Source organism: Trachemys scripta, chromosome 13 (genome assembly GCF_013100865.1).
Source record: "Trachemys scripta elegans isolate TJP31775 chromosome 13, CAS_Tse_1.0, whole genome shotgun sequence".
Lineage (NCBI taxonomy): Eukaryota > Metazoa > Chordata > Testudines > Emydidae > Trachemys > Trachemys scripta.
Window position 1 is genome coordinate 42,207,351 of NC_048310.1, and position 27,792 is coordinate 42,235,142.

Here is a 27,792-nt window from a genome sequence, read left to right on the forward strand (position 1 = left end):
GCCCAGGAGACCTAAAGCAGCACTTGTGCTTTGGAGTCACTCTTGGGATGGATGTTTAAGGAAAATAAACCAAAAGTCATGTTTTGCTTCTTGCCTCCCCTACTTACTGTCCCAGAATATCATTGAAGTGCGGATCCAGTTCTATGTGGTACTTCTTCAGATACCCATACAGTTCATCTGTGCCCAGAACCTTAGCAATGCGAACCAGCTGCAACAAAAGACAGATTTACAGAAGCAACAAGAGAAGGGCAGGTCACTGACTTAAGAGAATGTCCCGCCACCACTGTACTGGATGGATGGATGGAAGGCTGCTGCATCCATGTTAACCACAAACAAGAGTGGGAAGTTAGTCTGTTAGCACCTGGGCAGCCAGACATTAGGAGCTCAGCATTGGGGAAATCCTGAGGTCCAAGGAAAGCTCCCTTGCAAATTTGTTTCTCCAGCACCACAACAATTTGTGCCACATATCATTGGACCTTCCAGAAGGCACACACTTTCTGTTGTGCAAGTCCTGACACCTCAGTTCAACCAAATGCATAACAATGCCTTACTAATCAGATGGTCCCAGCCCAGGAACCTCATCCCCAACCAACGGAAAGAGGCAAACAAAAATTCCCCCTTTCAGAGTCAGACAGCATCTCCTCACCTGGTCATAGTTGTCCTGGCCATGGAAGAAGGGCTCCTTTCGGAAGATCATGCTGGCCAGCATGCAGCCTAAACTCCACATGTCTAAGCTATAGTCATACATCTGAGGAGAGGAGAAGAAAATCAAATGGTGAAAGGTCACACTTGCCTTAGACCCAAGCCCCAAAAGACCCCTAGTCAAAAGGAGACTCTCAGTTTTCCAACTTCATGGCAAAGTTGCTCTAACCTGGTAACCCCCAGAGGACAAATGGACAAACCCAAATTGGCCTGAGTGCAACCACAAGCAACGCACTAAGTAGCAATTTGGATGCAGACTCTTACTTGGTAGTCCACAAGGAGCTCCGGTCCTTTGAAGTACCTCGAGGCCACGCGGACATTGTATTCCTGAGCTGGATGGTAGAACTCTGCCAAACCCCAGTCTATGAGCCGCAACTAAACATGCAATAAAGAGAAACACACAGAGTAGGAGCAAACAGGTTTAGTTGCCAAGTACAAACGAGTCAGGTGAAGCCAAGTCTGCCAAAGCCTTTTTCAATGGTTTGGTGAAAGCCCGGAGCCCTTTGTGCAGCGATGCGGTATCGTCTGGACTCTGCTCGTGCTATCACCTCACTCTATTATCTGTGGTGCTTGTGGCATTACCATGGCTCAGAGAATTCTCTGCCTTGCAATCCTAATCAAATAATCTATTGCTGGGTGACTCATGTGTTACTAACGCCACCAGTCAAATAAAAAGACAGTTAATTGGATGCTAGGGAACAAGCAGGAACCAGCCGCATTAAACAAAAATCAAAAGCACAGCTGGGCGTGAAGGCAGCATCACTGCTAACAAGTGGGAAAAGCTACGAGAGAGTCACTGGCTCGAGCAGAGGGGATGAGCTGCCCTTTCAGGTGAGAAATGCAGACTGCACCACACTTGCATGGACCTGCAGATGGCGTTATCAGTGCCAGGGAGACTATCAACCCCTGAGCTGCCGGCATCAGCTGGGAGACCGCTACTGCTGATTCACAGGGAGGGAACGGTGGCTTAGCAGCTCAGGAGAAATATGCATGTGGGAGGACTCCAAAGCATCACTTGAACTGGGCAGATGGAGGGAAAGACCCTGAGATACCACTGTCCCTTTGGTATATGCAGCATCCACCCCAAATGGGAAAGGGGATAATCAGCAGTTCACTGCCGCATGCAGCCATGAAGTTAAGATGGCACTCCAGTGCTGGACATCAGGTTGCTGACACAATGGGCAAGTACCCACTAAGGTATTTTATCCCATGGATTGACCAGTGTCCATCAAAAATGACACAGGCCAGATGTGGAAAAAGAGGCCACAGTATTGCACATGGCAGGCCAGTGCAGATAAGCCACAGGCTTTCATCTAGGAGATCAAGCCAGTCTAGTGACTGCAGGTGAAAGGAGCTTATCCACTAACTTCATCCACTTAGAAAAGTCATCTGAAACCTACAATAGCTACAGAATTCAGAGGGGGATGCAGCGCTCAAGCCAGTGGAGTGAAGTTACTCGAGGGCTCTGAAAATGCTGTGGTCTCACATAATACAGATGAGCCAGGGCTGGAGCAACAGCCTCTACTCTGAGCCTCTTGGCTTTTGGGGATTTAACTGCGGGAAGGGTCTTCTACTTAGCAGGTTTAAAAACAAAACAAACCAAACGCTAGAGAACTGCTAGATTCCACACACCCCCCACGCACCAATATCACCTGTCCCCTAAGAAAGCAAAACTCTGTTTTGAGACTATAACTTCACTGGATCCAACGACAGGAGAAGCTTACGTTCCCAGTGTATAAAATCCATGTACTCTTCAGACAAGATAGGATGTCACATCCGAACAATCGTAATGATCACACTGTCCAACAGAGGAACTTCTGCCCATCTGTCCTCCCACTTGTGCCCCTCCCCCTCCCTCTATTTCTCATACCCCCCTGCCCCAAGCTTTCCAGACGGTAGCAGTAACCCTTCTCTTTTAGCAAAGGTTGGAAACCACTCCCCAAATAACCAGAGGAATTGGAGTAATTAGAAGCAATACCCTCCCCATCCTGGCCAAGTCAGAGCACTTGACTTCTGCTGCCTTTTCTCTGAGCTCTACAGAAGCAAAGTATGCTAGCTCAGACAGACAATCCCCAACACATGTAGAGTACAAGTGATCTCACTCGGGGAAGAGAGAGTGGTTGGGGGTGGGAATAAGAAAGCAGCAGCCTAGACTATGGACACTGTGGTGGCAAAGTTTCAAGCTGCCCTGAAACCTCGATAACTTTGGGCCCCATGGCAGCAGTACCTTTTTCTGTTGGTGGTCTATCATGACGTTGTGGGGTTTGACGTCCCTGTGCATGATCCCCATGCTGTGACAGTAATCCAGGGCCTGGCAGACAGACAATATACATTTATGTTAGACAAACCAGTAAACACAGACAAAAGTCCACAATGTAGCACATGGTTCTCCAGCCAATAAAGTAGGTGTGCCCGAATGAAGAGAGTACAGAACCTGAAGGACTCCGAACAACCAGGACCCTTGTTTTGCTCACTATCCTGGTTGCGGCAGAAGTGGCACGTTGCTGGTAGAGAACGAGAGGACTATGAGGCTGCCATTCTACACTTGGTTCATTTGTTGTACAAGGCCCCCGACTCCTGGATCTGTGCTCCCAGCATGTACTTCAGAGCTCAAGAGCCAGTGAGATAGGTCCACAACCACAAGTGACTGGCCGTCATTTCCGCTGTCACTGCTGGCAGGAGAGGAACTCCCCAGGAATGCAGCGATTTCTACCATTTGCTCAATGATTTAGGGCCTTTGAGGATGGCTTTTCTTTTGAGCCTCCAGAATTTGCTTGGATCTACCAATAATTTCTAAACCAAGATCACACAGGTGCAAGGTGCATAATGACTTGAACACTAGGGAAGGAATGACGACGTGGTTCAAAGAACAAGGCAGGAAACACAAGCAGAAGAAAGTGCACAGACCTGAGTTCTACTCTCAGCTTGAGGACCCTGGACTAGCTGTGTTTCTATGCAGCTGTTCTCTGTGTATTAAGTGAGGAGTATGCAGCTTCTCTACCTCTAAGAGATGGCGGAGCTAAATCTATCAAGGTTTGTCAAGTGCTCGGAGATCCTCACATGGAAGACACTAAAAGAGGCCAACGCATTCTCTACCTTCGCTGTGTTTGTGAGGCTGAATTCCTTATGCCGTTTGTCTAACCTGCCCTGTTCCTCTCCCTCATTTCAATAAAAATAGAAGAGTCTGGAGCTTCACAGCATGCCTTGAATTCAATCAGAAGGAGATTTCCCTCCCAGACAGACACAATCATTCCCTGAAAGGACTGGGAACACGGACGGGTAGCCAAGGCTTGGGCTGGCTAGGAGATCTATCCCAAGTGGTCATCTTGAGTCACTGACTCCTGGAGTGGACACTCCAGGGCTCGGGCAGTCTTCTCTGACACTTCCAGACCCAAAGCCAGCCCAAAAGGCCTGGAAATGGCAGTTTTAATCATCCAGTTGCCCTGCTGGGAACCAAGACAGACAACAACGGCTGCCTTGGCAGAGATTCAACACGATAGTGCCCAGAGCACAGCTTTGAGAACTGAAGTGCTCTGCTAGCTCCTTCACACTGAAGCTTGAGATTCCATAGAGTCGGTTCAGCAGATCTCAAAACCTGCCACGTGGTGGTACACCAGCCTCTCCAGAGAAGGAGTGGGGCAGTCTAATGAAACCAAAAGAGCACAAGGGCACACACTGCTCACTTGAGGAGGGCATTCATCCCTTTTCTTCCCTCTCTGTCATTTGAAAGAAGAACCAGCCAAATAGATGCCTTACTGTAAGTTTCTAAGTCTGGTCTCAAAGGGCCTTAGTGACCCTAACAGATGTAAGTCAAATACCAGCAGAGCCATGGGGGTCTAAAGCCTCAGCCCCACCGACAGAAAACACTTGGGGCTTTGAAAGATTTCGAAGCATTTAACCAGCCAGCTTGTTTCTGACCCACAGGCTCATTCAGGGGAAGGAAGATTTGAAGCACCTACCTCCCACCCAACTCCCTAATTGCCCTGGTGACTCTGGACAATTGGGGCTACCAAAGCAAGTTCTGTAAAAGCTCAGGAAAACGCCCCTCTTGGGCATGCGCTCAGGTTCTGCGATATCAAGACAACACAGGGTTGGTGATCCACCCCCTCTGGCTTTGAATAATGCCAACCATGCCTAGCTCACCTTGGCTACTCCCTTCACCCCACCCACTTCCAGCGCTTTGTCCCTGGTGCTTTACTCTCCACTTACCTACACAGTCACTACTGATAGGGAACTCCTTTCTGGAAAAAGACCAGATACCGACAGTATAAAAGACAACTAAAGAGCCCCAGTTCAGTTCTGAACTTCCCACATTCTTCTCTCCTCCACGGAGGCTGGTTGGTTTGATCTTCTCACGCCAACCCTCCCAAATGGGCTCTGTTATGTGACAACAATTCTGCATCAACTACCAGAGAGGGAACAAGCCGAAGAGTCAATTTGCCAGAGGGCTGCTCCAGGAATTCTGCCATTGCCTCAGAGACCTTCATTCCCCCAGCCCAGACTCTTCATGACCATCACTCACCTTGAGCAGCTCATACATATAAAACCGAATATCAAAGTCTGTCAGGATCTGGTACAGTTGCTGAAACAGATTGTGGGAGAGAAAGAGAAGGAAAAAATAAATATTCAGATCTTGATTGTTTTAGTCTAAAACTGCACCTCTTAGTTCCTAACCCCCACGTCTTCAAGTACTGAAGACGCTCTGCATCCTTTTCTAACGTCAGGAGCCAGGGCCTGAACTCAACGGGAGTGCCAGGTATCAGCGTAGGGTTACGTTGGTTAACAGGATATGGACATGGAGATGAGGACACAGATTCGGCAGTGGGGAATGTCGGCATCCTACAGACCCGTCATTGCCCCTTTGCTTCCCCTAGACTGGATGATCCCCTGCAACATCAGACAGCAGCTGCTTAGGAGAATATTAGCGTTCACATTTCCGCTGCGTATCGAGACTCTCTACACTAATCAAGAAGGCTAGAGTGACAGCTGCTGCAAAGGGACAGAGAGAGTAACATGGAAGGGAAAAGTAGTTCAGAGACCTCATCGCAAGGTGGGAAAGAGATCACAGTATTGAGTCCATTACTGGCAGTGTAAGTGATCTACGCAATCTCACTCTCTCCTATTGGGATTAGTAATCACTGCTACTGGAAAGCAGCAGGGGAAGCATTTAAGACCCAGGGTGCACTTTAAAGCACAACTCATCAGCAATACCACTAATATCTTTGTCACCCAGTCACGCCCAGCGTGAGCCTCCCCTTGGGTCATGATTTAGCATTTCACTTTATATCCATCACCGGCACCTTCCTCAGCCCGACCCGGTTTCACTGCTCTTACCCCATGGGGTGAGCTCTTCCCTCCTTCCCAAGAGGCCCAGCATGGCGCTAGGAAGCAGCAGCTATGCGAAGCATGACATGCACATTGAGTTTTATAGAAAACAGCAGGACTGAACCTTTTTTCCTTTTTAATAAACAAGCGTCTCCTCAAAGCCCAGTCAAATTGTTTGATTTCATTAACTTCAAAGCCAGCTGCTGGCTCAGGGCATTGCCTGGTAGTTTCAAGAAAACCCCACCGTGGCGATTTGAAATTCACATTCCAAGAAACTAGAGCTGATCCTGAATTCTCTTCAGCTCTGGAGCGGTGTCCGGTTAAACGCTGAAGAGTGATGTAAACAAGTCACCGCCTATGCCCAAGGCGCCCTCAGCAACACACCTGAGCAGCCCAGCCTTCACCATCCCTGCTCCAATAAGCTGCCTATTCATCCAGCAATGTACAAAGAACATTTACAAGCCCAGGAACTGTTTAGTGCCTCTTGGGGTGCAAACTCAATTCGATTTTCATGAGCCAGGGTGATCCTAACATCCAAGCGCAACTCGGTGAAGCAGGCACAAGTCAGCAAGGACGAGACAAAGATACAGCAATAAGCTACAACAGGCTGTCTGTTGGCTACTGGGGCTCACCGGAGAACCTTCTGCTCTCCTCCAGCACACCAGCAGCCTTCTTATGCATGCCCTGGAACAGATTAGTGCTAGTGGAGCACAGCTCTTTCATCTGAACATTTCTTTAGTTTTCAAACAAGCCATTTTGAAAAGTTTGGGGGTTTATGAAATTAATCTTTCCACGAAGGACAGACAATCATTTTCACGAACATAGCACCTTTCCTCTGTAGATTTGAGACAGCTGGGACAGATTACTGTTCCCATTTTACAGATGGAAAATGAGAGACTGAGGCCCATATCCTCAAAAATACTTAGGCAACTAACTCCTGTGCCTCCCCAAACAGCCTGGCCCCCGCCCCCTATCTGCCCCCCTCAGAATCCCCAACCCCCCCGCTCCTTGGCCCCGACCCCCCCTTCCCACGATCCCCCGCCCCTAGCGGCCCCCCCAGGACCCCACTCTCTAGCCAACCCCCCCGCTCCCTGTCCCCTGACTGCCCCAACCCCTATCCATACCCCTGCTCCCTGACAGGCCCCCCCGGGACTCCCATGCCTATCCAACCGCCCCCTGCTCCCTGACTGCCCCCTGGGACCCTCTGCCCCTTATCCAAACCCCCCGCTCCCTGCCCCCTTACCATGCCATTCAGAGCGCCAGGACTGGCAACCGCGCCGCCCGGCCAGAGCCAGCTGCACCACTGCACTGCCCGGCAGGAGCTCACAGCCCCGCCGCCCAGAGCACTGGCCGCACAGCAAGCTGAGGCTGCAGGGGACAGCAGGGGAGGGGCAGGGGCTAGCCTCCCCAGCCGGGAGCTCAAGGGGCGGGCAGGGCAGTCCCGTGGGCCAGATGTGGCCCGCGGGCTGTAGCTTGCCCACCTCTGGGATAGAACCAAGTGCTCTCATTCCTTAGTCCCATGTCAGCCTGCCTTCTCCCAAGAGCCTGACGAAGGTATTCTAACTATTATCCCCTCCCAGCACCATTCCCCTCAAGCGAGGCTGCCTTTTCAGCTGAAGTTTGTTGCCCAACAGCCTCTTTCAACACACTTCCTTGTACAAACGGAATATGAAATACAGAACAGTTCCCTACGTTTTCACAAGAGAAAGTCAGAGAAGTTGCTGGAGGTGCTCACGCTACTGCTGAATGGACGGCTTGGCACAAGGGTGGAATGGGGCATTTTAAAACTCTCTTCCTGAGCCTTCCTCTCTAGCTGCCTTGTACCATTTTACGCCCACTGATTGTTTCTACCACCCTTTTAACCTGCTCAGCACGGGGCCTTTTAAAGCCAGAGCCAAGGTCTCCACAGCATGGTGCACCAATAAGAACATAGCTTTGGGAAATCTCAGTCCACAGAGAGAGAAATAAAATGAACATCCTTCCAGCAGGGTTCCAGACTCTCTTTAGTTAAGCTATTTACAGAGCCCTGGCAGGTCCCTTCATCACCAAGTTCTCACCAGAGTTCCGTTCTCGCGCTCTGTTCTCAGTGTGGTTTTAGTCTGAAGGGTGACAAACATCACTGTGAGGCTCTGTATCTCGATGATTTCTGTTAACATCGGCTCGGTTAACTGCCAGCCCAATCAAACTGAACCTGGGCTCTGCTCTGCCAGTCAAACTGGTCTCTTTCCTTCTTGTGCATCAGCACCAGCAACAAAGGCTCCACAGGCCAATCAGGCCTTCAGAGGCACCTGTACAGCCCTCAAGGGCTTTCAGTGGGTTTGTACAGATGGAATTGATTGCCGTTGAACAATTCTATTGATGCCCAAGAAGGAACCAGCAGGGTTAAGAGGAATTAACCAGTAAACACTTTTTCTCACTACAGTGAGCTAGTCTGCCTGCCTACACAGGGGGCACAGATTTCGGGAACAAGGCACTGTTCTTTTTATGACTTTTCAACATAGTACTGCATTTAAGGGGTGCTGCTTGGAGGTGTAAAGCATTCAAATGGGATCACTTGAAAACCATTTGCCTGTTGGCTGCCGGTGTTTATAGCTAAGCTAAGAAACAGTTTTATTTCATGCCTTTATATCCCATGAATGTGTTGCAAATGTAGTGGGAAAGTATATTTATCCTCAATATGCAGAAGTTTGGGTGGGAAGATGCAGGGAAGCGGTCACTCAAGAGGTGAAAAATAGAACTAAAGGGAATCCCAGGACACTGGACTCCTAGCAGCCTGCCTGCATCACCCAATACACAGAGAAAGAGGACGGACCAGCTATCCCATCCTCATATTCTATGATCTCCTCCATCCTGGGTAGAGATGTAATCCAATTGCTCCAAAAGTTATCTGGATAAAGCTCCTTCACTTTCTTCTACTCTGCCCCATACAGCCTGGACCTCCCTTCCTGATCTGCTGTGCACCTCTGCCATTTCTTTCTCTCAAACATCTCTTCTAAACAGCCTGTCTACTCTACTCCTGCCTTTCAAAGTGGGAGCTGCTAAAAATAAGATAGCACAACCTGTGCAGTGCTGCTCGAAAGAGACTCCATCTTTCTCTTCGAGGCAGGAGCCATTATCTTGCAGACCTACGAATACCACACATTTCTGGTACTATGCAAATATGCATCATTTGAAGGTTGTTGGGGGAGAAAGTAGGCGTTTGGGACAGGGGCAGCGCCAGGCACCAGCACAGCAAGCACGTGCCTCGGGCGGCAAGCCGTGGGGGGCGGCCTGCCGGTCGCCGTGAGGGCGGCAGTCAGGCTGCCTTCGGCAGCATGCCTGCGGTAGGTCCACTAGTCCTGCAGTTTCGGCGGCAATTCAGCAGTGGGTACACCGAAGGCACGGGACTGGCAGACCTCCTACAGGCATGCCGCTGACTCCGCGATACCAGCGGACCTCCTGCAGGTGTGCCGCTGAAAGCCGCCTGACTGCCGTGCTTGGGACGGCAAAATACATAGAGCCGCCCAAGGTTTGGGAGCATGGAGACATGTCAGCTGTTTTAACTTCCAGTTGGAAACAGAAAGACAATGGGCACTTTGTGCCTCTACCTAATGACCATTTGCCTGACTTTCATTTTGTCTGAAGTAACAATTTAAGGCAATCATTTGTGGGTAGCTTGTGACCTCAAAGATAAATTTTGTTTATACTCATGGTTAAGAGAAATGTTGGTCACTCATTAAGACTCAAGTAGAGACATTCTGTTTCACGTGAGAAAATAATTTAAGAATGATTTTTCAAACTCTGGCTCATCAAGCCCGTAGATATACAATTAAGCAGTTTAAGATTATAATTTGACCAATTTAAAAGGTAAGGTATTCATCTACTTAAGGTATTTCTAGGGCCACCTATCACCACAGAATCCAAATATTTTAAAATATTTAAATTCCTTTGATTCTAAAGTTTGAGAGTCCCTAATCTGGGAACTCCTTTTCTTTAGGTCGGACCTACAATGTTTTAGGCTCCACTCTTGCAAAGACAGACCATAAGGCAGCTAAGGCAGTCCAAGCAGCACTATTCTCAGGGTTATGCAGATACCACTGGCAATGCTTGTACTCCAAAGAAAGTGACATTAACCAAGTAGCGTAACAAGCAATTAACATTAAGCAAAAATGTAATTTTGTTGAAAGCACAAGGGAAAGCATTTGCCAGAAAAGAAGATCAATAAGGACATTTTCTAGCTTCAAAGAGGATATTGCAAATGAGAGCGAGAGAAAGATAAAAATGTAATACTGTCAAGTATCTGGCAAGTGGCCCATCATAGTCAAAACAGTCACTTGGAACCAGCTTGAGAACCCTCCGCTCATGCTCTGACAATTTTTTCTGAGACACACACACACACACACACAAGGTTGTCACACCGCCATTGGCTGTACAAGTAATTATAGTGATCACAAGTTCAAGCATTTAGCATATGGACCAACGCCACCAAAATGAGTAAGAGGACAATTCCCTATCACTTGAATTAGAAACATGGAGCACTGAAAGAAAGAAGGAAAAAACTGAAACAAGTTGGAAAGCTTCCAGTTTAAGTCTCCAGACATCTTATTAATAGGGTTCAAGGAGAGCCAGTGAGAACTGACATGAGGATTATTGGACCGGTTTTCACTCAGCCCTCCAAGCACGTCGCTCCTGTCTTAATAGAGAGAAAGAGACGCTGGGGCTTTATTTTAAAATGAGAGATCCTCTTGTGCGTTTTTGCACGTGCATTGGCTAGATAGGCATTCAGTCATCTGTGCATGTAAATACATGAACCTGAAAACTCAAAAAATGCAGGTCCTAAACAAGGCTACGGAGGTTTAAGCTATAAATCTACTACTCTTTCCTAGTCAGGCTGAATGTCTCATGATGTAGACAGGATTTTCATATTTTCAGTTTCAAGCAAAGTTTTCCAGTTCTGTCTCATATCAATCAGCAGAAGTCAGACAGTAAAATAAAGAATCTTTAAAACTTGAACTCATATTTGCGTCTTGATGAACCTCAAGACTCAGGCTTTTATATTTACTTTGTAATGATTCATTTTAAAACCATTTAATTTCTTCTGATGCAATGGCTACAACTCAGCAATGCAACTTCTGACGTCCTGTTCAGATATGAACAACATGGGTAACAATGCACAACTTAGCTTGCAATCACTGGGGAAAATAAAGCAAGCAACTATTCCTGTTCTTGGTGGGAATGACAGTTTGCTAGGAATGTGGCACACAATCCATACCAAACCATCAGGAGAGATCATTTAACTCCCCTGTTACTGTATCCTCTGACCATAATACCCAGATATCTTCATGTTTAGAACAGTATTTAGGAGACAGCATTATCTGGTAAGAACTGGGTAGGTTTTCATAGAATCATAGAACTGGAAGGGATCTCAAGAGGTCATCTAGTCCAGTGCCCTGCACTCAAGGCAAGACCTAAGTATTATCTAGACCATCCCTGATGTGTGTTTGTCTCGAGTTGTTAAATCTAATATCTCCCCCCATGCTATACCAGATGGGGAAGTGAGAATCAAATCACTGACTTGGAAATATGCCCTGCTTTGGATTTTTGTGTAGAGACATTATTAGGCACACGTGGCTTTTCAGGATAGCAAGAAGGGATCCTTGTTCAAAACAATTTGATTTGCTACCCTAGGGCTTGGCTTTATCTCATGCTGTTTGTTAAAAAGTGTAAATGAAGTGTAATGAGTACTTCAAAAGATTTTCAGCCATCCACCGAAATGGCTATGTCCCGGGGGCCAAATGCCTAAAGGCAGCATGCTTGGTGTGTACAGAAGTCCATAGTTCAGAACAGTACACACTGTTTGCACAATCCAGCTGATTCAAATTAAACCCAGACAAATCAAGGTCATTTTAATTAGCCCAGAAAGGTTGCTGCATAACACTGCCCTTGTTGCCATTTACTTTAATGGGGCAATGCTCACTCCCCCTCAAACACTCGCAGGACAGATGCTCTTGCACATTACTATATTCTGGTCTCTCTGCTAAATCCCTACACAGCGTAAATAATGTCCAAAATGCTGCAGCCAGATTAACTACGTGCACTGGCTGTGGTCAGCACATTACAGTAGCACTTGACTCACTACACTGCCTCCTGCAAGTTTTCAGTGACTGAGGCCAAAGTTGATAGTAGCCCCATCTTGAGGGAAAGAGTTCCCAAGGCTGGGTATTAACCTTCTTGGTAACCCATAGGTTTGCAATGCTGTGTGTGGAACACAGGGAACACTTATTCTCTAAGCTCTGAACTCAGGGGGTTTCTTCTTTTTACTTCCTCTCCTCCTTTTCCCCATATTCTAGCAACTCCATCTCTGAGATGCCTGGAATTTGAACTCTTTTGGGACCATCCTGGAGAGCAGAGAAATTCACTAGAGAGCAAAGGGATGCAATGTAATAACCTTGGGACCAAAGGTGTCGAAGCCCCTAAAGATACAGAGGTGCCTAGGTGCTTAAATCCCATTGATTTAAATGAGAGCTCATTAGGTGCCTATCTGTATCTTAGGCACCTAAATACCTTTAAAAATCTGCTGACCGGGGAGTGAAGGACCAAGTTCTGCTCCTCTCCGTAATAGCAAGTTGTACCGGCAACAGCCTAGTGACATTCCTTGTACATTTCTTGAGTACTTTGAGGCCTAAATCCTAAGAAGCGAGCATCTCCTAACAGTTCACACACTCAGTCACGTTATTCGACATCACAGGACAGTATTTTCCTACATATGGAGTAAGAAAACGGCTCGGAGACAGTGGGGTGCTAACTGACGGCTGTTAGAATTAATTATGAATGACTTGCTAAAAGGCCATCTCGCAGAGTTAATAACTTATAATACAAGGCGGGATAACCTGGAGCAAGGAGGGATAACCACACCTACTTCAGAAAGTTACTAACTACACAGATTAGCTCATTTCCCCCATCCAGAAACTGTTACAGTAGCAAATATGCTCACTGATGGACCAACTTAGAGAGGTTCACCAGAGGAAAGAGAAATATTCCACTCAGCTCCCCAACGAACACAAAGGAAGAAAATATACAGCAGTGTGGAAAAAAGCTTTACGTCTCCTCCAACATAGGCCATGTCACACCTTGGCTATGATCTTTCCAAGTGAGAACACTCACTCTCAGACCTTAAGTCACGACTCTACACACCAGCTCCGCAGAATTTCTATGCAAATCAATGCCACCATCTCCATCAACAGCCCTGCCATAAATAGAGTATGATAGCAGAGGGATTAACTTAGATTTAAAATACAGCACAGCAGCAGTTGCTATGTTGAGAGAGGGTAACTAGGAAATGCAATAAACTCTCCCATTTTCCTGTATCCTTGGAACTCACACCTCAAAGTCACAAGGAGGGACAGCTGGGCAGTTTCGAGTTTTATTTCTCAGAGCCGTACTCGATCTGTGTTGGCTGAAGTTACAAGGGAAGGTGGTGTATAGACCAAATCCATTATTTCCCCCACTGTTGTCAACAGCAACTTGGCTTTTCAAAGGGTCTCCAGTAAACCTGGTGTATGGCAAATTTAGAGGACCTTGAGACCTCCCACCTCCCCCACTTTGGTACAGAGACAAACTCACCTTAAAATCTGTATTATTGATGTACTCAAACACCAAAGCTGGGGTCTTTGACTGCAAGAGAGAAAGGTGAATGGTTTAGCCATCTTCCCGCAAGAGCAGTACCTTCTGCCCTTTCTGAGCCCCATAATTCTGACTGACAGAAAACACACTTGCATTTACTTTCCTGCCCCAAGCTTTTGCCCACTGTTGTGCCCCACACAACAGGGTAGGAACACTCTGCTACCAAAGTGTGCTGGAACAAATGCTTATTACCCACACAGCTAGCATCAGCTAGGCATTTCCCACCATGCTTTTCCCCTCCAGCTGGTTGATCACAGATAGCATAAGATGTTAGTGCACAGCAAGGTGAAATGTATCGCCTCACAGCTGAGCTGGTAAATGAAATTGTATCATTCTCTTGCTAATACTTAGAACTTGCTAATCGTTTTCTCTTGTAGTTGTCAATAAACTAGAAGGTCATGTGACCCAGCCCAACAACCCCTTCCCTTATCCCCCAACCAACAAAGAAATCGTCCTGGGAAAGGGGCAAACATAGCAGCTAAATAACAAACCAGACCAAACAAGAGAAATATTATTTAGGAAGTAAGGAAGAGGAAATAAGCAATAAGCTGTTAGGTAGGAAGACAACAAGATGTAACCAAGTGGGAGGATGAGCACCTGCTATCAATTCACCTGGACAAATCTTACCATTGTTTAAGCCACAAGTGGCCATGACGCAGAGATGGCATATGCATGCGTGCGTGCGCGTGTGGAGTCACAAAGCTTCCCCCCCCGCCCCCAAGAGGCATCATTAGATACCGAAAGTGAATCAAGGATTTTGGGGTACAGGGAAGATTACCAAATCATCCAAACCAAAGTATTCTCAAAAGAACCTAAAAACCCAACACGGCTCTTCAGTGAAGGAAGATGTAAACAGCAAGATTAAAACTAAGGTGACAAGACAACCAGCGAGAAACAGGAGTTTTGCACTTGAAACATGTATTTCCATCAATTACCCTACAGATTACAGCTCAAGACAAGCCCAGCACTAGATACCTCAGGACATACTGATACCTACCACTGGATCCTTGACAGTGTCAATCAGCTTAATGATGTTGGTGCCACCTCGCAGATTCTCCAGAATCTTAACCTCTCGTTTTATCTTCTTTTTCTTCACTGGCTTAAATACACAAAAGTGATTAGAAGTGAGACCCTTTCAGAAGATACCACCAGTTCTCATCCAGTGATTTATACTGGACTGAACTACTTCCCGCCTCGTGGGGGAGGGCGAATGAGAACACTCCTAGCCACAAGGCGGTGGCAGTTTTCAGAAAGGGCCGATACAGGGCAGACAGGCGTCTCAAACAGTATATTCCCTCTTGTCAGGATGGGTTACTTTTCCGTTGCATGCAATGGCAGAGCACTTTACAGACAAAACCAGCTACCCATACTGTGGTCATCACCAAGTTTAAAAGCACTTGAAAACCACCCAACACGGAAAAAGGTTACAGTTAGTTGTTATGCATTATTGCATTTATTATCATGACAAATATGGCAGATGATGTACCACAGCCTGTGTTTACTGGTTTAACACACATGATTTTTTAGTTCCATTGCTGTGCAGTTCTTATTTCTTCTGGAAGTAACCTATCTTGAGTCATTCTTCAGTTACTTAAATTTGCTGAAATTCCAGTTATCAACATTTATGAAGCAGTTTAGACATTTAAGTGTATAATTACACACCATTTAGTCATTCAACTACCCCAGGGAATGTGAACACCCAGTAAAACTGCACCTGTTGACAAGTTATTGCTTTTATACACACTTTAAAAAAAAATTGTAAGGATATGTTGAACTGTTGTAAACTTGTCTTCAAACATACACACTCCAAAAACCTCTTTTTGGGAGCAAACTTTCTGAAGGAGGGTTCTTCTCAAATTAAAAGGTTTTTTTTTTTTTTCCCCACCCAGACTGATCAACTGCCCATTTCCATATAACGAGATAATTTACATAACTCAGCATAAGGGGAGTTACAGTTGTTGACTCTCTATTCCTGCCCCTGCTTGGAGGAAAGAGCAGCACAGCAAGTAAGATTTTAAGACAATGGCTATAAACAATGGTTCCTGGGCCAGGAGTGATCTGCAGTCGGAGCTAGAGAGAACCACAGTGAGGTACTGAGAAGGGATTTCAGTTCCTGAAAAGCACTCTCTCCTGCTCACATATCGCTCCCTCCCAGTTTGTAGAATGAGAAACTTTAGAGACCCACCATTGTAACACTGAATTGAAAAACTTTCCTTTTTCATTCTGGCTGCCTCCTGAAGCACTGAAAGTTAAAGATCCCTGAGAGGCTTTTAAAGTCTCTAAGTGCTTTCAATTTGAAAACAAAATAGTCAGAAAAACCCCTTAGTCACAGGTATGAGCACTAACCCCCGCGTCAGATCCCGCCTATAAGAGAGAGCATATCATAAACACAAACCAACGAATTCTCAGTAAACAGACTGCTCAAAAAGCAAGAAAGCCAAAGGAAAAAAATGAAGTTTCAGTTAACAGACTCCCATTAAACCGGTTATATTTAAAATCTACATTAAGAAAACATTAAAGTAGGACTGTTAAGCACCCACAAATCAGGAAAAGAAAGTTAAGTTGCACATACCACCTTAACTCTACCTCCTTGTGAATAAACACTACTATACAGTTAGTCACAATCTCAAATTAAGTCATTTTAGGCTTTTGGAAAGATAAAATTCCAGACAGTAACTAGACAAATAGTGTTCTCGTTGTGTGACTGTGTCCTGAACACCTTAGGAGGATCTGGTCAGGTTTGCAAGATGTGCATTGAACGAGGCAAGGGATTTTATGTAGCCCTTTTGTTCAGTGTGAACCTGCAGTAAATTTTGCAGTATGTAATTAAATTTTAGATACAGGCGTGCTGCATAGCCTACCTTCAAAGAGTTAAAATATCATTCCATCTTTACTGCATGTACACAAAGAGAGAGTCAGATCTCAAAAGTCGGTCAAATCAAAACAAACCCCATTTTCACCAGAATTCTCCAAAGCCACTACCCCTCAATAAGGGCTAGTTCTCTGCCAGATTAGGTTTTGTTTTCCCTCTCCAACCATTTTAGCTTTAGAGCTGTTCTGAAAGCATTACAACTGTATTTATTTATATAATGGAGCAAGTATCTCCTCTCTCATATGCTGTCAAACACGGCTGAACCATTTTGACTCAAACTTTCCAAAACAAGTCATCTTCCAACAGACACCAAGGTTAGAAATTTTCAACTCAAAGGTGAAAGTTGCAGAAAGTTATGAACTACTGAAAACATGGGTTTACTATGGAAACAATTAAGCAAACCCTCGCAGATAACAGTTACTGAGGCTCCCATAACACATGAATTGCAGCACAAGATATAATACAACCGTATAAAATTGCATCGTGCCCATCAGTTACAAGAGTCAATCGGTGCCACGGACTGTCACCACTCTCCAGTGTCCAATGGAGAGATGACAATGAGTAAGAGTCACACAGGTAACAATGAGAACTGGAACATCTGCAGCAGCAGGGGAAGGGAGTAGTCACCTGTGTGTGTCATGGACCCAGCAGGAAGAGGTTTCATTATGGGACTATAATTCTGTCCATATCAGAATGGACAGTAAACCTTCTAGCTTTGTTCCTGTGGTTTGATTATCACCTAAAGGCCAAGATGGAATTAAAGGGACATAAATCCAGTTACTGTACTGTAGTCTCAGAACTATGCACGAATTGCTCTGTCACATACACTTCAATATCTAGGCCCAGCCAGGAAGCTGAAGAGGCATCCTTAACTTGTCAAAAGGACAAAAATGATATCGTTTGCAGTGCGTTTGTAGTTGTGTTGGTCCCACGATATTAGAGACACAAGGTGGGGGAGGTAATCTCTTTGATTGGACCAACTTCTCTTGGTGAGAGAGATGAGCTTTCGAGCTACATAGAGCTCTTCTTCACCTCAAAAGCTTGTCTCGCACACTAACAGAAGTTGATCCAAAAAAAGATATTATTTCACCCTCCCTGTCTCACTCTCAAAGTGATGTCAGACAGTTAACGTCTGTATTTTATGTCCTAGTCTAACAGGGTGAGGTGTAAAACCCACTTACCCCTTACATGTATTAACTCCGAGGTCCTTAGCACCAGCGTAGGCAGAGGTGCGGTGGTTCCTCCATCCTGAACCTTTTATTAAGATTCTTCATTATAGCAGCAATGACCACTCTAGTTCATGATGAAGAAAGGTTTCTATTCTAACCCACTTTTCAATCACTCCTACATGTCTCAACATTTTGCCTTTTGTCATGAAAATCTCCAGGCTTGGTCTCTGGCTGAAAGTGGTTTCTCTTCTTTTCAAAATGTGAGCAAACGCTGTTCGGCCACTTTTCAAATCAAAGAAAGTGACTAAAACCTTTGTAGCTGAAATGCCAGCAGGTAGACGTTGAAATCTGACAGGGTTATCTTTGTCATTAAAAAGAAATCGTTTGGAGAGCTCTAGCAATAACTGGTTTCAACTTGATTGAGTTAGGACCCTTTCAAAACTACATGCAATACACCCCCTTGTACACGTGCATTATGGTCACACTCTCATATACATCATACAGTTTTCTCCTACAGCCTTAAATATCTGCATACCCTCTTTTACTACTATGGTACTAGCCTCATAATGCCGAACAAAGCCCATTTCAGCCCCTTAGCTGAAGAGTACACAAACGGCACATAATACTGGACGTTCCCTTGTATATGCAGAAGGGCACCTCACTTTACAGCTAACGCTGGGCTACACTTCCAACTTTAATAGTAGTATAACTGTTCTAGGTAGAGATGTGATTTTTCCCCCCATTCTCTTTCTTTCTATTTTTTTAACTGAAATGGCTATACTGGCAAAAGCCCTAGTTATACCAGTATAAAGGTGCCTTAGATTGTGATAGTTATTCTTCCTCTTGTACAGGAATACTTATTATCAATATAAAGCATCTTTATACCAATGTAAGTGTGTCCATGCTGGGGTGTTGCGTTTGTGCTACTTTAGTGACATCAGTATAGTTAATGCAGGACAACCTTCTAGCGTAAATAAGGCCTCACTTTTGTAGATAACTGCCTCCTCTCCCAAACTGCATCTACACAGAGAGGCATTAAGGACTGAAAACACGATGTGCAGTGCATGTCTGCTGACCACATTTATATACCTTAGAGACAAGAACGAGGAGTCCTTGTGGCACCTTAGAGACTGAGGCCTGGTCTACATAAGTTACGCAACTTCAACTACGTGAATAATGTAGCTGAAGTCGACGTACTTAGATCGACTTACCGTGGTGTCTTCACCGCGGTGAGTCGACTGCTGCTGCTCCCCTGTCGACTCTGCCTGCGCCTCTCGTGGAGGGGAGTACAGGAGTCGACGGGAGAGCGCTCAGGGATCGATTTATCGCATCTACACTAGACGTGATAAATCGACCCCTGCTGGACCAATCGCTGCCCGCCAATCCGGCGGGTAGTGTAGACATACCCTAATTTATTTATTAATTAACGTCTAAGGTGCCACAAGGACTCCTCGTTGTTTTTGCCGATCTAGACTAACACGGCTACCACTCTGAAACCTTAGAGACAAGGTTACATGTAGGAAGCCAGATTATGACAAAGACAGTGTAAATACATGAGAATGAAAAATACATATGCTGCAGCCTGTGTAACTAGAACTGTAGAGAATACTGTTTAGGAGAAATATCCTGGGCATGCAATTAAAGCCTCATTGTAACACAGATTTGCGATTGCATGCAACTTTAATCACCCAAGGCAGGAAATGACAACATTCATCAGGCAAACTAATATTTTCAACCTTTAAAAAAATGGACTATTCTTTGTTCACCAAATCCTATCGGCAGATGCTGTAATGATTCCAATCAATCAGTATGCAAATCTTGGTGTTACAGAGTCCAACCGCAGAAGAACTTGCCTAGCATCCGTATGACAATGTTCAATAGGTAGATTGTACTCAAGGCCTCTTTATAGCTAGCAATTGTTACCAAGGGGTTATTATAACCAACCTACTAAGCACAACATTGATTGCTCAATAGGGAAACTGGCTTCAGGACAGCTGAATTTATTTTGTCATTAGCAAATGTTAGCTGGAAAACCAAGTAATACAGATTTAAAGCAGTTGTGAAAATGACCCTTTGTTTTAACAACAATTTGTGCTTTCACCGTCTTGCAAAATATCCTTTAAAAGGAAATTTTAACTTTTTTGTAAACTCTCAAGAGCAGCACGGGGGGGAGGGGAAAGCATTTGAAAATGCTAAATTGTTTTTGCCTTTATAATTCTCCTCTCCCACCCTCTAAAATTGCATACCGGTAGCAGTCATCCTTTCAGCTGGAGGATGGATGGACAGGGCTCCACCCAGGACACTTTAAGACTGCCGCACTTGAGATATTCAGGACCCAACCCCGGATCCTCCGCGCTGGCCCAGCCTAACAGAACTTATTTACCAAGGTTCTGCCCAATGCCAGTGTGAACAGACTAATTACAAACCCACTTTGCAAACGCCCGGCCATGAACACTCTCCTAGTTCGTAACTAACCAACTGATCGTGTTGGGCGATAAATCAGTAGCAGTTTGGTGCAACTTAAAGTGGTAATAGAAAGATGTCACTCAATCAAGTACACAATTTTAATCAACCACAATGCCACTCAACAATAGGACTCTGGCAACAGAATAAGCTTTAAACCGCACAAGGCTAACAGCAAAGATTGCTCCCCCACCTGTATATTTCATAGTTTCTCTGGGTGTTTTAGCTAAACATCAGTGACGCATTTAAACGAGTGCTGTGGGATATGCAACAGGCAGATGATCTGGGCCAAGAGAAAGGACGCGTTTCTTCACGCCGCAACTGAAAGAGTAGAGGGGAAGGCACAGAACTTCGGTGCACGCTCAGTTTTTAGGATGGAGATGGTGACTGAGTCAAAAGCTGCAGCCATGAGGAACCAGTGACATACCTGATCCTACTCCAGGCTCTCTTTTTCACACCGATATGGAAGTCATTTAAGTATCTTAAAGTTAGTTTCTTCAAAAAGGCTAATAAAGACTCTAGCCTTCAAAGAAAACCATATAGTGGTTCTCACAGAATCTAATAAAACAAGACGGATAAGGAGGTTTTCGCCCAACTGAGAGGATATTACATTGATATGATAAAATATATTACTGTACAGTAGTCTGTAGTGCCCGCTCATCAAAACCGCTGCTTAGACATAGCTTTGGCTAGGCTCCCCTTCTCCCCCCCCCCTCAGTAACTCTGATGGGGGGGAAGGGACCAAACTGTCACATTGCAATTAGGCCTACGAGCTAATGCAGCAGCTCCAGGGTTGAAAGCACCAAAACGAGCGAGAGAACAATTCCATTCTCACTAGAAACACAAGCCCTTACACTTCATCACTCGATCCCTCTGCTTTTTATTGCAGCCCATCCCTATCCTTCATGTGGATGCTGCCTATTCAGATGGTAAACGCCTCAGGGGAGGACCTTTTCCCTTGTGTCTCTGTAAACACATAGCACACTGAACAAAATACACAAATCTAGGGAGAACAGAAGTGGGAAAAATCCTACAGAGAGCTGGCTATATAGATGCTATAGTCACTGCCTTGGGCAGACACCAGTATTGGAGATAACAGGCAGAAGAGAGAACTCAAACTCATAGGCTGTGAAAATCAGCAAGGAAGTGGCACTATAGGTGTGCACTGGCAACTATAATGGTCCCAAGTATTCCCATCTTCTTTCACTCATTTGTAACTTTCTGAAGGTTTTATCTTTGGGGCTGCAATTTGCTATGCTTATTCTTACCTTTAGAAAAGCGGGGGGGGGGGGGGGGGGAGAGAGAAGGGCCCCCTGAGGTTTTAGCCAAAACAGATGAGACATTTTCAGCCACAGAGGGATTGAAAAAAGTGTCATTTTTCCCCCCTTAAGAAAACATGATTGCAGCCAAGTTTGGGGTTTTTTTAAAAATAGCTTTAGCACCTCAGCAGAAGGTGATGGAAAACTGAAATTTGACAGGTGTACAGCACCTAAATTGTAGATGGGCCTTTCCCTGGTCCAGTGGAAATCCAGTTTGACTGGGTTTGAGTTATGATGTTTAAAAAAAACAAAAACAAACCAGACTTTGGACATCTGCACTGGATTAGGTTAGATAACTCCGCTATTCCATTGATAATATGTATGCACATTACATAAAACTTAACGGGGACTGTCACTGACTAGATGATGCCCTGGTATTCCTTTGACTGGGCAGCAGAATTTCAGGGCTCAACCCTTGGTCCAGATGAGCTGTTCTTGGGATAGGACCTGAGTGGGAGGCAACAGTGGCCATATGCCATCTTTGCACATCTCTTGATCCTCAGATTGGTTTGGCCCTTTGCATAACAGAGCATCCCTGAGGCTGTTCTAACTTCAGTTGCTAATCCCCACCCTGAGGCAGTTACACCAGATGGGGATCACCGGAGCAGCGGCACCCTGACCGTACCCCCCTAAGCTGAAGGACATGCCTTACGCACACCCTAAGCTGGCAGAGAGCTAGGTACACCAGCCAAAGAATATTCCATACTGCTTCCTAGGTGGTGCCTGCTTAGGGCAGGAAGAGTGCAAAGGCCAAGCAAATGGACCTCACTGTTAACAGCTGATTGCTGTGGAATGTGATCTCTGAAAGTGCGTAGGGGACAAGGCAAGGGTCCCTGCCTCACTGACTGTACATATGTGCACAACAGAGCATGTCATTGTTGTCTAGCTACAGTGGGATCTGGAGGAACTCGCTTTCTTTGTTTGCTTTAAAAAAACCTCACACACTTAGGACGTTTCATACAAAAATGTCACATTAAAAGAGTATTAAGGTTGGCAAGTGAAGCATTCAAAAGTCAGGAAGTGACAAAGTTACGGTTGCCTGCACAATCTTGTGCAGGTGCATTACGACAATACCCAATGACCTGCTCACAGTGAATGAGGCAAGGTTTTGTAGTGAAATGGTATACGGTCCCGAGCATCCTGCCTTATTCACCACATAGTTGTATGGTGTGTCCTGAAGTAAAGCTGGAGCCCACAGCATCCTGCCCTCATTCACCGTAAAAGCTGTATGGTATGTAGCAAATGAGGCAAGAGGCTATGGGAGAAGAACGGCTAAGGCAGAGGACTGGGACTTGCCTCTTTCACAGACTTTCTGTGCCACTTCTGACAAGTCTCTCTCTCACCCCACCCCATCCCCTCTGTGGCTCAGTTTTGCATCTGAGAAATCATGATAAAACTTCCTGATATCACAAGGGTGAGGTCAGGAACTCAGACATTATGGTGATGAGAGCCACAGAAAAGCCTATAAACATATCCTTTATTCAGTGCAGTGTGTAGCAGATAAGACACGGGGCTGTATTGAACAGTGAGAGTAAAAATATTGAACACCTGTCTAGTTCACTAAGCACTGTGTCAACTTGCACACTGAATGAGGCATGGGTCCTGTAGAAAAATACTAGGTGATTATGTCATTAGAAAGTACAGCAATCCATACAAACAGCTCAGCACTTCAGGAAATGTTACAAAAAATTAAGATGCTAAAAAGGTTTATCCATCAGCAAGTGATTTTTTTTAAGCCACATGCACAACTTGTTACATTCTGGTTTAATGTTTCCTTTCACAGATTAGAGGCTGAATTCAGAGGGCCAGAAAGATGCGTCCTATTTACTAAAACTCAAGAATACACAAATAGGCTTAATTATTACAGATGTAGTGACAGGAAACTAAGTAATCCAGGTAGATCAGATTGTGACATTATCTACACGTGCTAGGATTTTGCATCACACACACAAGGTGGCAATCTGAAAGTTGCCTTGTACTGATCCAGTTTCCACTCTGAAGAAAGCTCATCTTTATCTTCCTGCACTTTCTGCTTTCACAGTGTGACTCCAGGAATGCTGTTTACACACAGAGGCTATGGGAGAAGAATGGCTAAGGCCATCTTCTGAGGCCTAACAGCAGCACAACACACTGACAGTTCAATCTCACTTCCAGGCCCAGTAGACACTAGGTGTATTACTGTAGCAGCACACACAGACCCTGGGGAGAGGGAACGCCTTGCCTTGCTCAAATGGCCTCTCCAACTGACTCACAAGTGATGCTGACAGGCTCCCAAAATGGACATGGATCCAATCTACAACAGGAAGAAGATATCATCCCACTGCAGGCCCTTTGGGCAGGAAGGGGGAGGAAGAAAGACAGGAAGATTTCAGAAGATCCTTTCCTGGCAACAGTGGCTCACTGTCACCTATTTGCATATGGTAATACATGGGTTCTCCTGGCACTGGATCTGCATGGAAGGTCCACCACCAAAGTCGTAGGGTGGATTAGCCGGACTGGTGGTAAACAGAAGCCTACGGTTTCCTGTGCTTAGTCAAGAGACATCTCTCCATATAACAATTATACTCTGGCTATCTTTTAATATTCTCTCTTTAAATGCTGACTTTTCTGCCCCCAGAGTGACAAACAAATGCTGAGACCATGGCAGCAGCACCCAAAGGAGGGACAGGCCTGAACAGTAAACCAAAAAAATTCAGTTACAACATGCAAGCCTCACTTCTACATATGAATATACAGTCCAACCAGCCAACTGTTTGGTGTGGGGACTCTCACTGAAGATTCAGATCACTTTGCCACCTTAATTCTGAACCCTAGTTAAGCTGTTGAGATAGCTAACTTCTCAGAAACAGCTGGGAAGTCGTGCCCTACCCACCAACTGTTGCCAGGCAGAACAAGATCCATGGCAGAACACGTTGAGCGGGGAGACGAGGTCGAGGAATCAGAGGCCCTGGATGAGCGGCCCACCTGGTCCTGAAGGAGAAAGGAAAGGAGCAGAGCCAATGCTGGCTGGCCTGGGCTACCCAGGGAATTTGTCAGATCAAACTTGGTCACACCCAGTAGCCAGTTCACAGGCTGACAGATGCATGGCCCTTTTCAGCAGAGCAGCATGTATACATGGCAGTTAGCTACTAGCCACAGCGGCTGAGGGGCCACTTCCTAAGTATAGCCAGCCTACCCGAACTGTAGCACTGAGGTCTGACGCATGTCTGAGTTCTCAGCATTTCGAGTGTTGGAAACAGGCTTCTGTACATTGGGGGAAAAGCAAGAAGATGGTGGACTATGGCAAAGCCAAAGCATTCTGTTAATTCACCAATCTCTTATTTCTCTCCCCTTTAAATATCCTTCCTTAATCAGCTGAATGGTCTGCTGCTAAATAATGCAGTGATCACTCCTTTCATAGGCTGAGCATGCTGCTTCCAGTGCTCGCAGGCAGCAGTGATACCAGAAACTGCGCTCCCCACATGCCAGCATGGAGCACTTGGCTGTACCAAACCATTAGGATTTTAATAGCTACCTCTGTAGTTGTGTCTTTAATGTGACACTATCATGGAGCTGTTAACATATCAGAACATACCATGCAGTGAGCGATGGTAAACAAGTTCCATCCTTTGCCTTGATTTTCAATTATGTTTACTCCTAACATTAAATAGCCAGGAATTTGCCATCCAATATACTTTCTAGAGTCCCAAGTCCAAGATTTAGTTTGCTTTCCCAAAATCTACAGAGCCTGGCTCTGTCACAGTTAAATGTCAATCATTTAAAGGTTAATGGAAGGATTCCCCCCTCAAGGCTTCACATTACTGTTGACAGGACGGTTCACAAGCCATTTTAGACAAACATTGCCAGATATTATTTACTAAGTTCAGACAGCACATCCAGTTCCATTCAAACATCAGGACGCACAGCATTCCTGTCCCAAAGAGCTCACAGTTTCAATCTGACAAGCACCCCATGACTCCTACTACCCAGGGTGGGAGGGGAGAAAGATCAAAACATCACTACAGGACACAAGTTGAAAATGTGTTTCCAGAGATGTAATCCAGCACCCCAACATCAGAGAGGGCAGGGCTGAAACCCAAATTTATGAGACACTGAATGAGTCTCCCAAGACCTCCCCAGGCCCCCGATAAACCTAGCAAGATGTCCCCTTTCCTCCACGTTTCCAGCTCGAAAAAGACTAACGATCATCAACTGGACACTCACCTTGAGGATTTTCACAACCACTCTCTCGTTGTTGGTAATGTTTATGGCCTCAAAGACTTCGCTGTATTTTCCCCTGCCGAGTTTCCGAACCAGTTGGTAATCGTCCTGATTACTGTGGACAGCGAAAAGGAAAATAACTGACAGGCTACTGGGCTGGAATTCTCCTTCCTCCCTGCCAGATTAGCCCTTCACATCCAAAGCACTTGGAGACAGCGCTGTGCATTAAGTGATCGGCTTTCCGATGAGGGGGCAGGCTTGAAACAGCTACATTCTGCAAACCCATCCCCAAACTAGTCTCTCTGGGTTGAGAAAAGCCTTTAATCAAATAGCAGCACAGGTGCCCACAACCACCTCCTCTCTGTGTCACAACCCCACAGAGAAGAGGGGAGGGGGCACTGTGACACCCCCCTCCCCTTCTTGAGCCTGCTTTCTCCACAGCCTTTAATATCCTTCTCAGGGAAGAAGAGACACTCTGGCAGCTCTGAGATCTCCACCCACCCCTGGACATCTGCCCTCAGGGAGAGTCTACGGCAAGGTTGTTTCTGGGGTGGGCATCACTGGCAGGTTCACAGTGCCATTATGAGGGGCAGTGCCAACTCCCCTAATGCATATCCTTGGGGTTCACTCGGTACCACACTCCACCACCCCACAGTGAGATCTGAGCCATCTCCCACCTGAAGAGCTGGTCATGGAGGGGGGACAACTCCCATCCATCCAGCCCTGGCCCTGCATCTGGCAGAGGGGTGAAGGCTCAGCATATTGGGCCCCCCCTTACCCCAGCTCTGGAGTGTGGGTGGCAGCAGCGGGGGTCTCCCTGAGACAGGATTTGGGGGAGGGCCCTGAATCGTGGGAAGGATCTCCAGCCTGCCCCCCTCACTGACCAGCTCCCCAGAGCCCCAGCCTGCCATCTCACCCCGGGCCCCCCCCCCCCGCCCCAGCCCCACCCCCTCACTCCAGCCCCCTGCGCCTCAACTCCACCCAGCCCCTCCCCCCCCGGCCCCAACCCGGCCCAGCCCCTCCCCCGGCTCCAACCCGCCCGCTGCCCGGCTCGGGGCGGGGGCCGCTTTACCCCCAGCTCGGGACGTGCGCCTCGTAGTCCCAGTACTCGCGGCTCCTCAGGCTGTTCACCTCGGCGTAGACCCGGGCCCTGCTGCCGGCGGCCGGGCCGGGCATGGCGGGGGCGAGCGGCGGGGGCGGCTGCAGGAGGCGGCGGCGGAGGGGGCCGGCGGGGCTGCCGAGGCGGGGCACGAAGCGCAGGAGGGCGGCGGCGGGGGGCAGCAGAGCCAGGCCGGCCCAGGGGGGAGCGGGGCGGGGGGGGGCCGGGGCCGGGCCCGGGCCGGGGGGGGGGGAGGGGAGGGGGCGGGGCTGGCGGGCCGGGCTCCGGGTCCCGCGCGGTCTCTGCCCGAGGCCCGATCCCCAGCGGCGGCGGCAGCCTGAGCCGGCCCCGAGCGCAGCGCAGCGAACCCGGAAAAGGGGCTGATCCGGCGGCCGCGGCCCAGCCAGCAAGAGAGTCCGCGGCGGAGACCGGCTGGGCGCGCGGGCGGGGCACAGCGACCCCTGCGGCCGGGGGGACTCACCGCAGCCGCTCGCGCCCTGTTACTCCCATGAGCCCCACCTACCCCTAGAGCCTCTAACTCCGCCCACCCCTAGCGCCCCGCCCACCCCTAGAGCCTCTAACTCCGCCCACCCCTAGAGCCTCTAACTCCGCCCACCCCTAGCGCCCCGCCTACCCCTAGAGCCTCTAACTCCGCCCACCCCTAGCGCCCCGCCTACCCCTAGAGCCTCTAACCCCGCCCCATGACCCCCACCTACCCCTAGAGCCCTCTCACCCCACCCTATGACCCCCACACACTCCTAGAGCCCTCTAACCCCACCTACCCCTAGAGCCCTGCCCACCCCTAGAGCCCTCTAACCCCACCCTATGACCCCACCTACCCCTAGAGCCCAGAGCCCCGCCTACCCCTAGAGCAACACCCCACGACCCCCACCTACTCCTAGAGCCCTAGAGCCCTGCCCACCCATAGAGCTCTCTAACCCCACCCTATGACCCCCATCCACTCCTAGAGCCCTCTAACCC

At 47.1% G+C, this 27,792-nt stretch overlaps 1 protein-coding gene across 1 annotated transcript in view; it reads right to left on the reverse strand.

Moving 5' to 3' along the window:
* The window catches only part of CSNK2A2 (casein kinase 2 alpha 2), a 37,309-nt gene extending 10,359 nt beyond the window's left edge, over positions 1-26,950 (reverse strand). Inside the window, exons 1-9 of the mRNA XM_034788222.1 lie at positions 26,785-26,950; positions 25,716-25,827; positions 14,687-14,788; positions 13,630-13,680; positions 5,225-5,284; positions 2,930-3,013; positions 967-1,077; positions 647-748; positions 108-208 (exon numbers count right to left, since the gene is read on the reverse strand). Of these exons, the coding sequence (XP_034644113.1) occupies positions 108-208; positions 647-748; positions 967-1,077; positions 2,930-3,013; positions 5,225-5,284; positions 13,630-13,680; positions 14,687-14,788; positions 25,716-25,827; positions 26,785-26,888 (827 nt within the window). The 5' untranslated portion in view covers positions 26,889-26,950. The remainder of the gene's footprint in view (positions 1-107; positions 209-646; positions 749-966; positions 1,078-2,929; positions 3,014-5,224; positions 5,285-13,629; positions 13,681-14,686; positions 14,789-25,715; positions 25,828-26,784) is intronic.
* Positions 26,951-27,792: the final 842 nt, after the last annotated feature.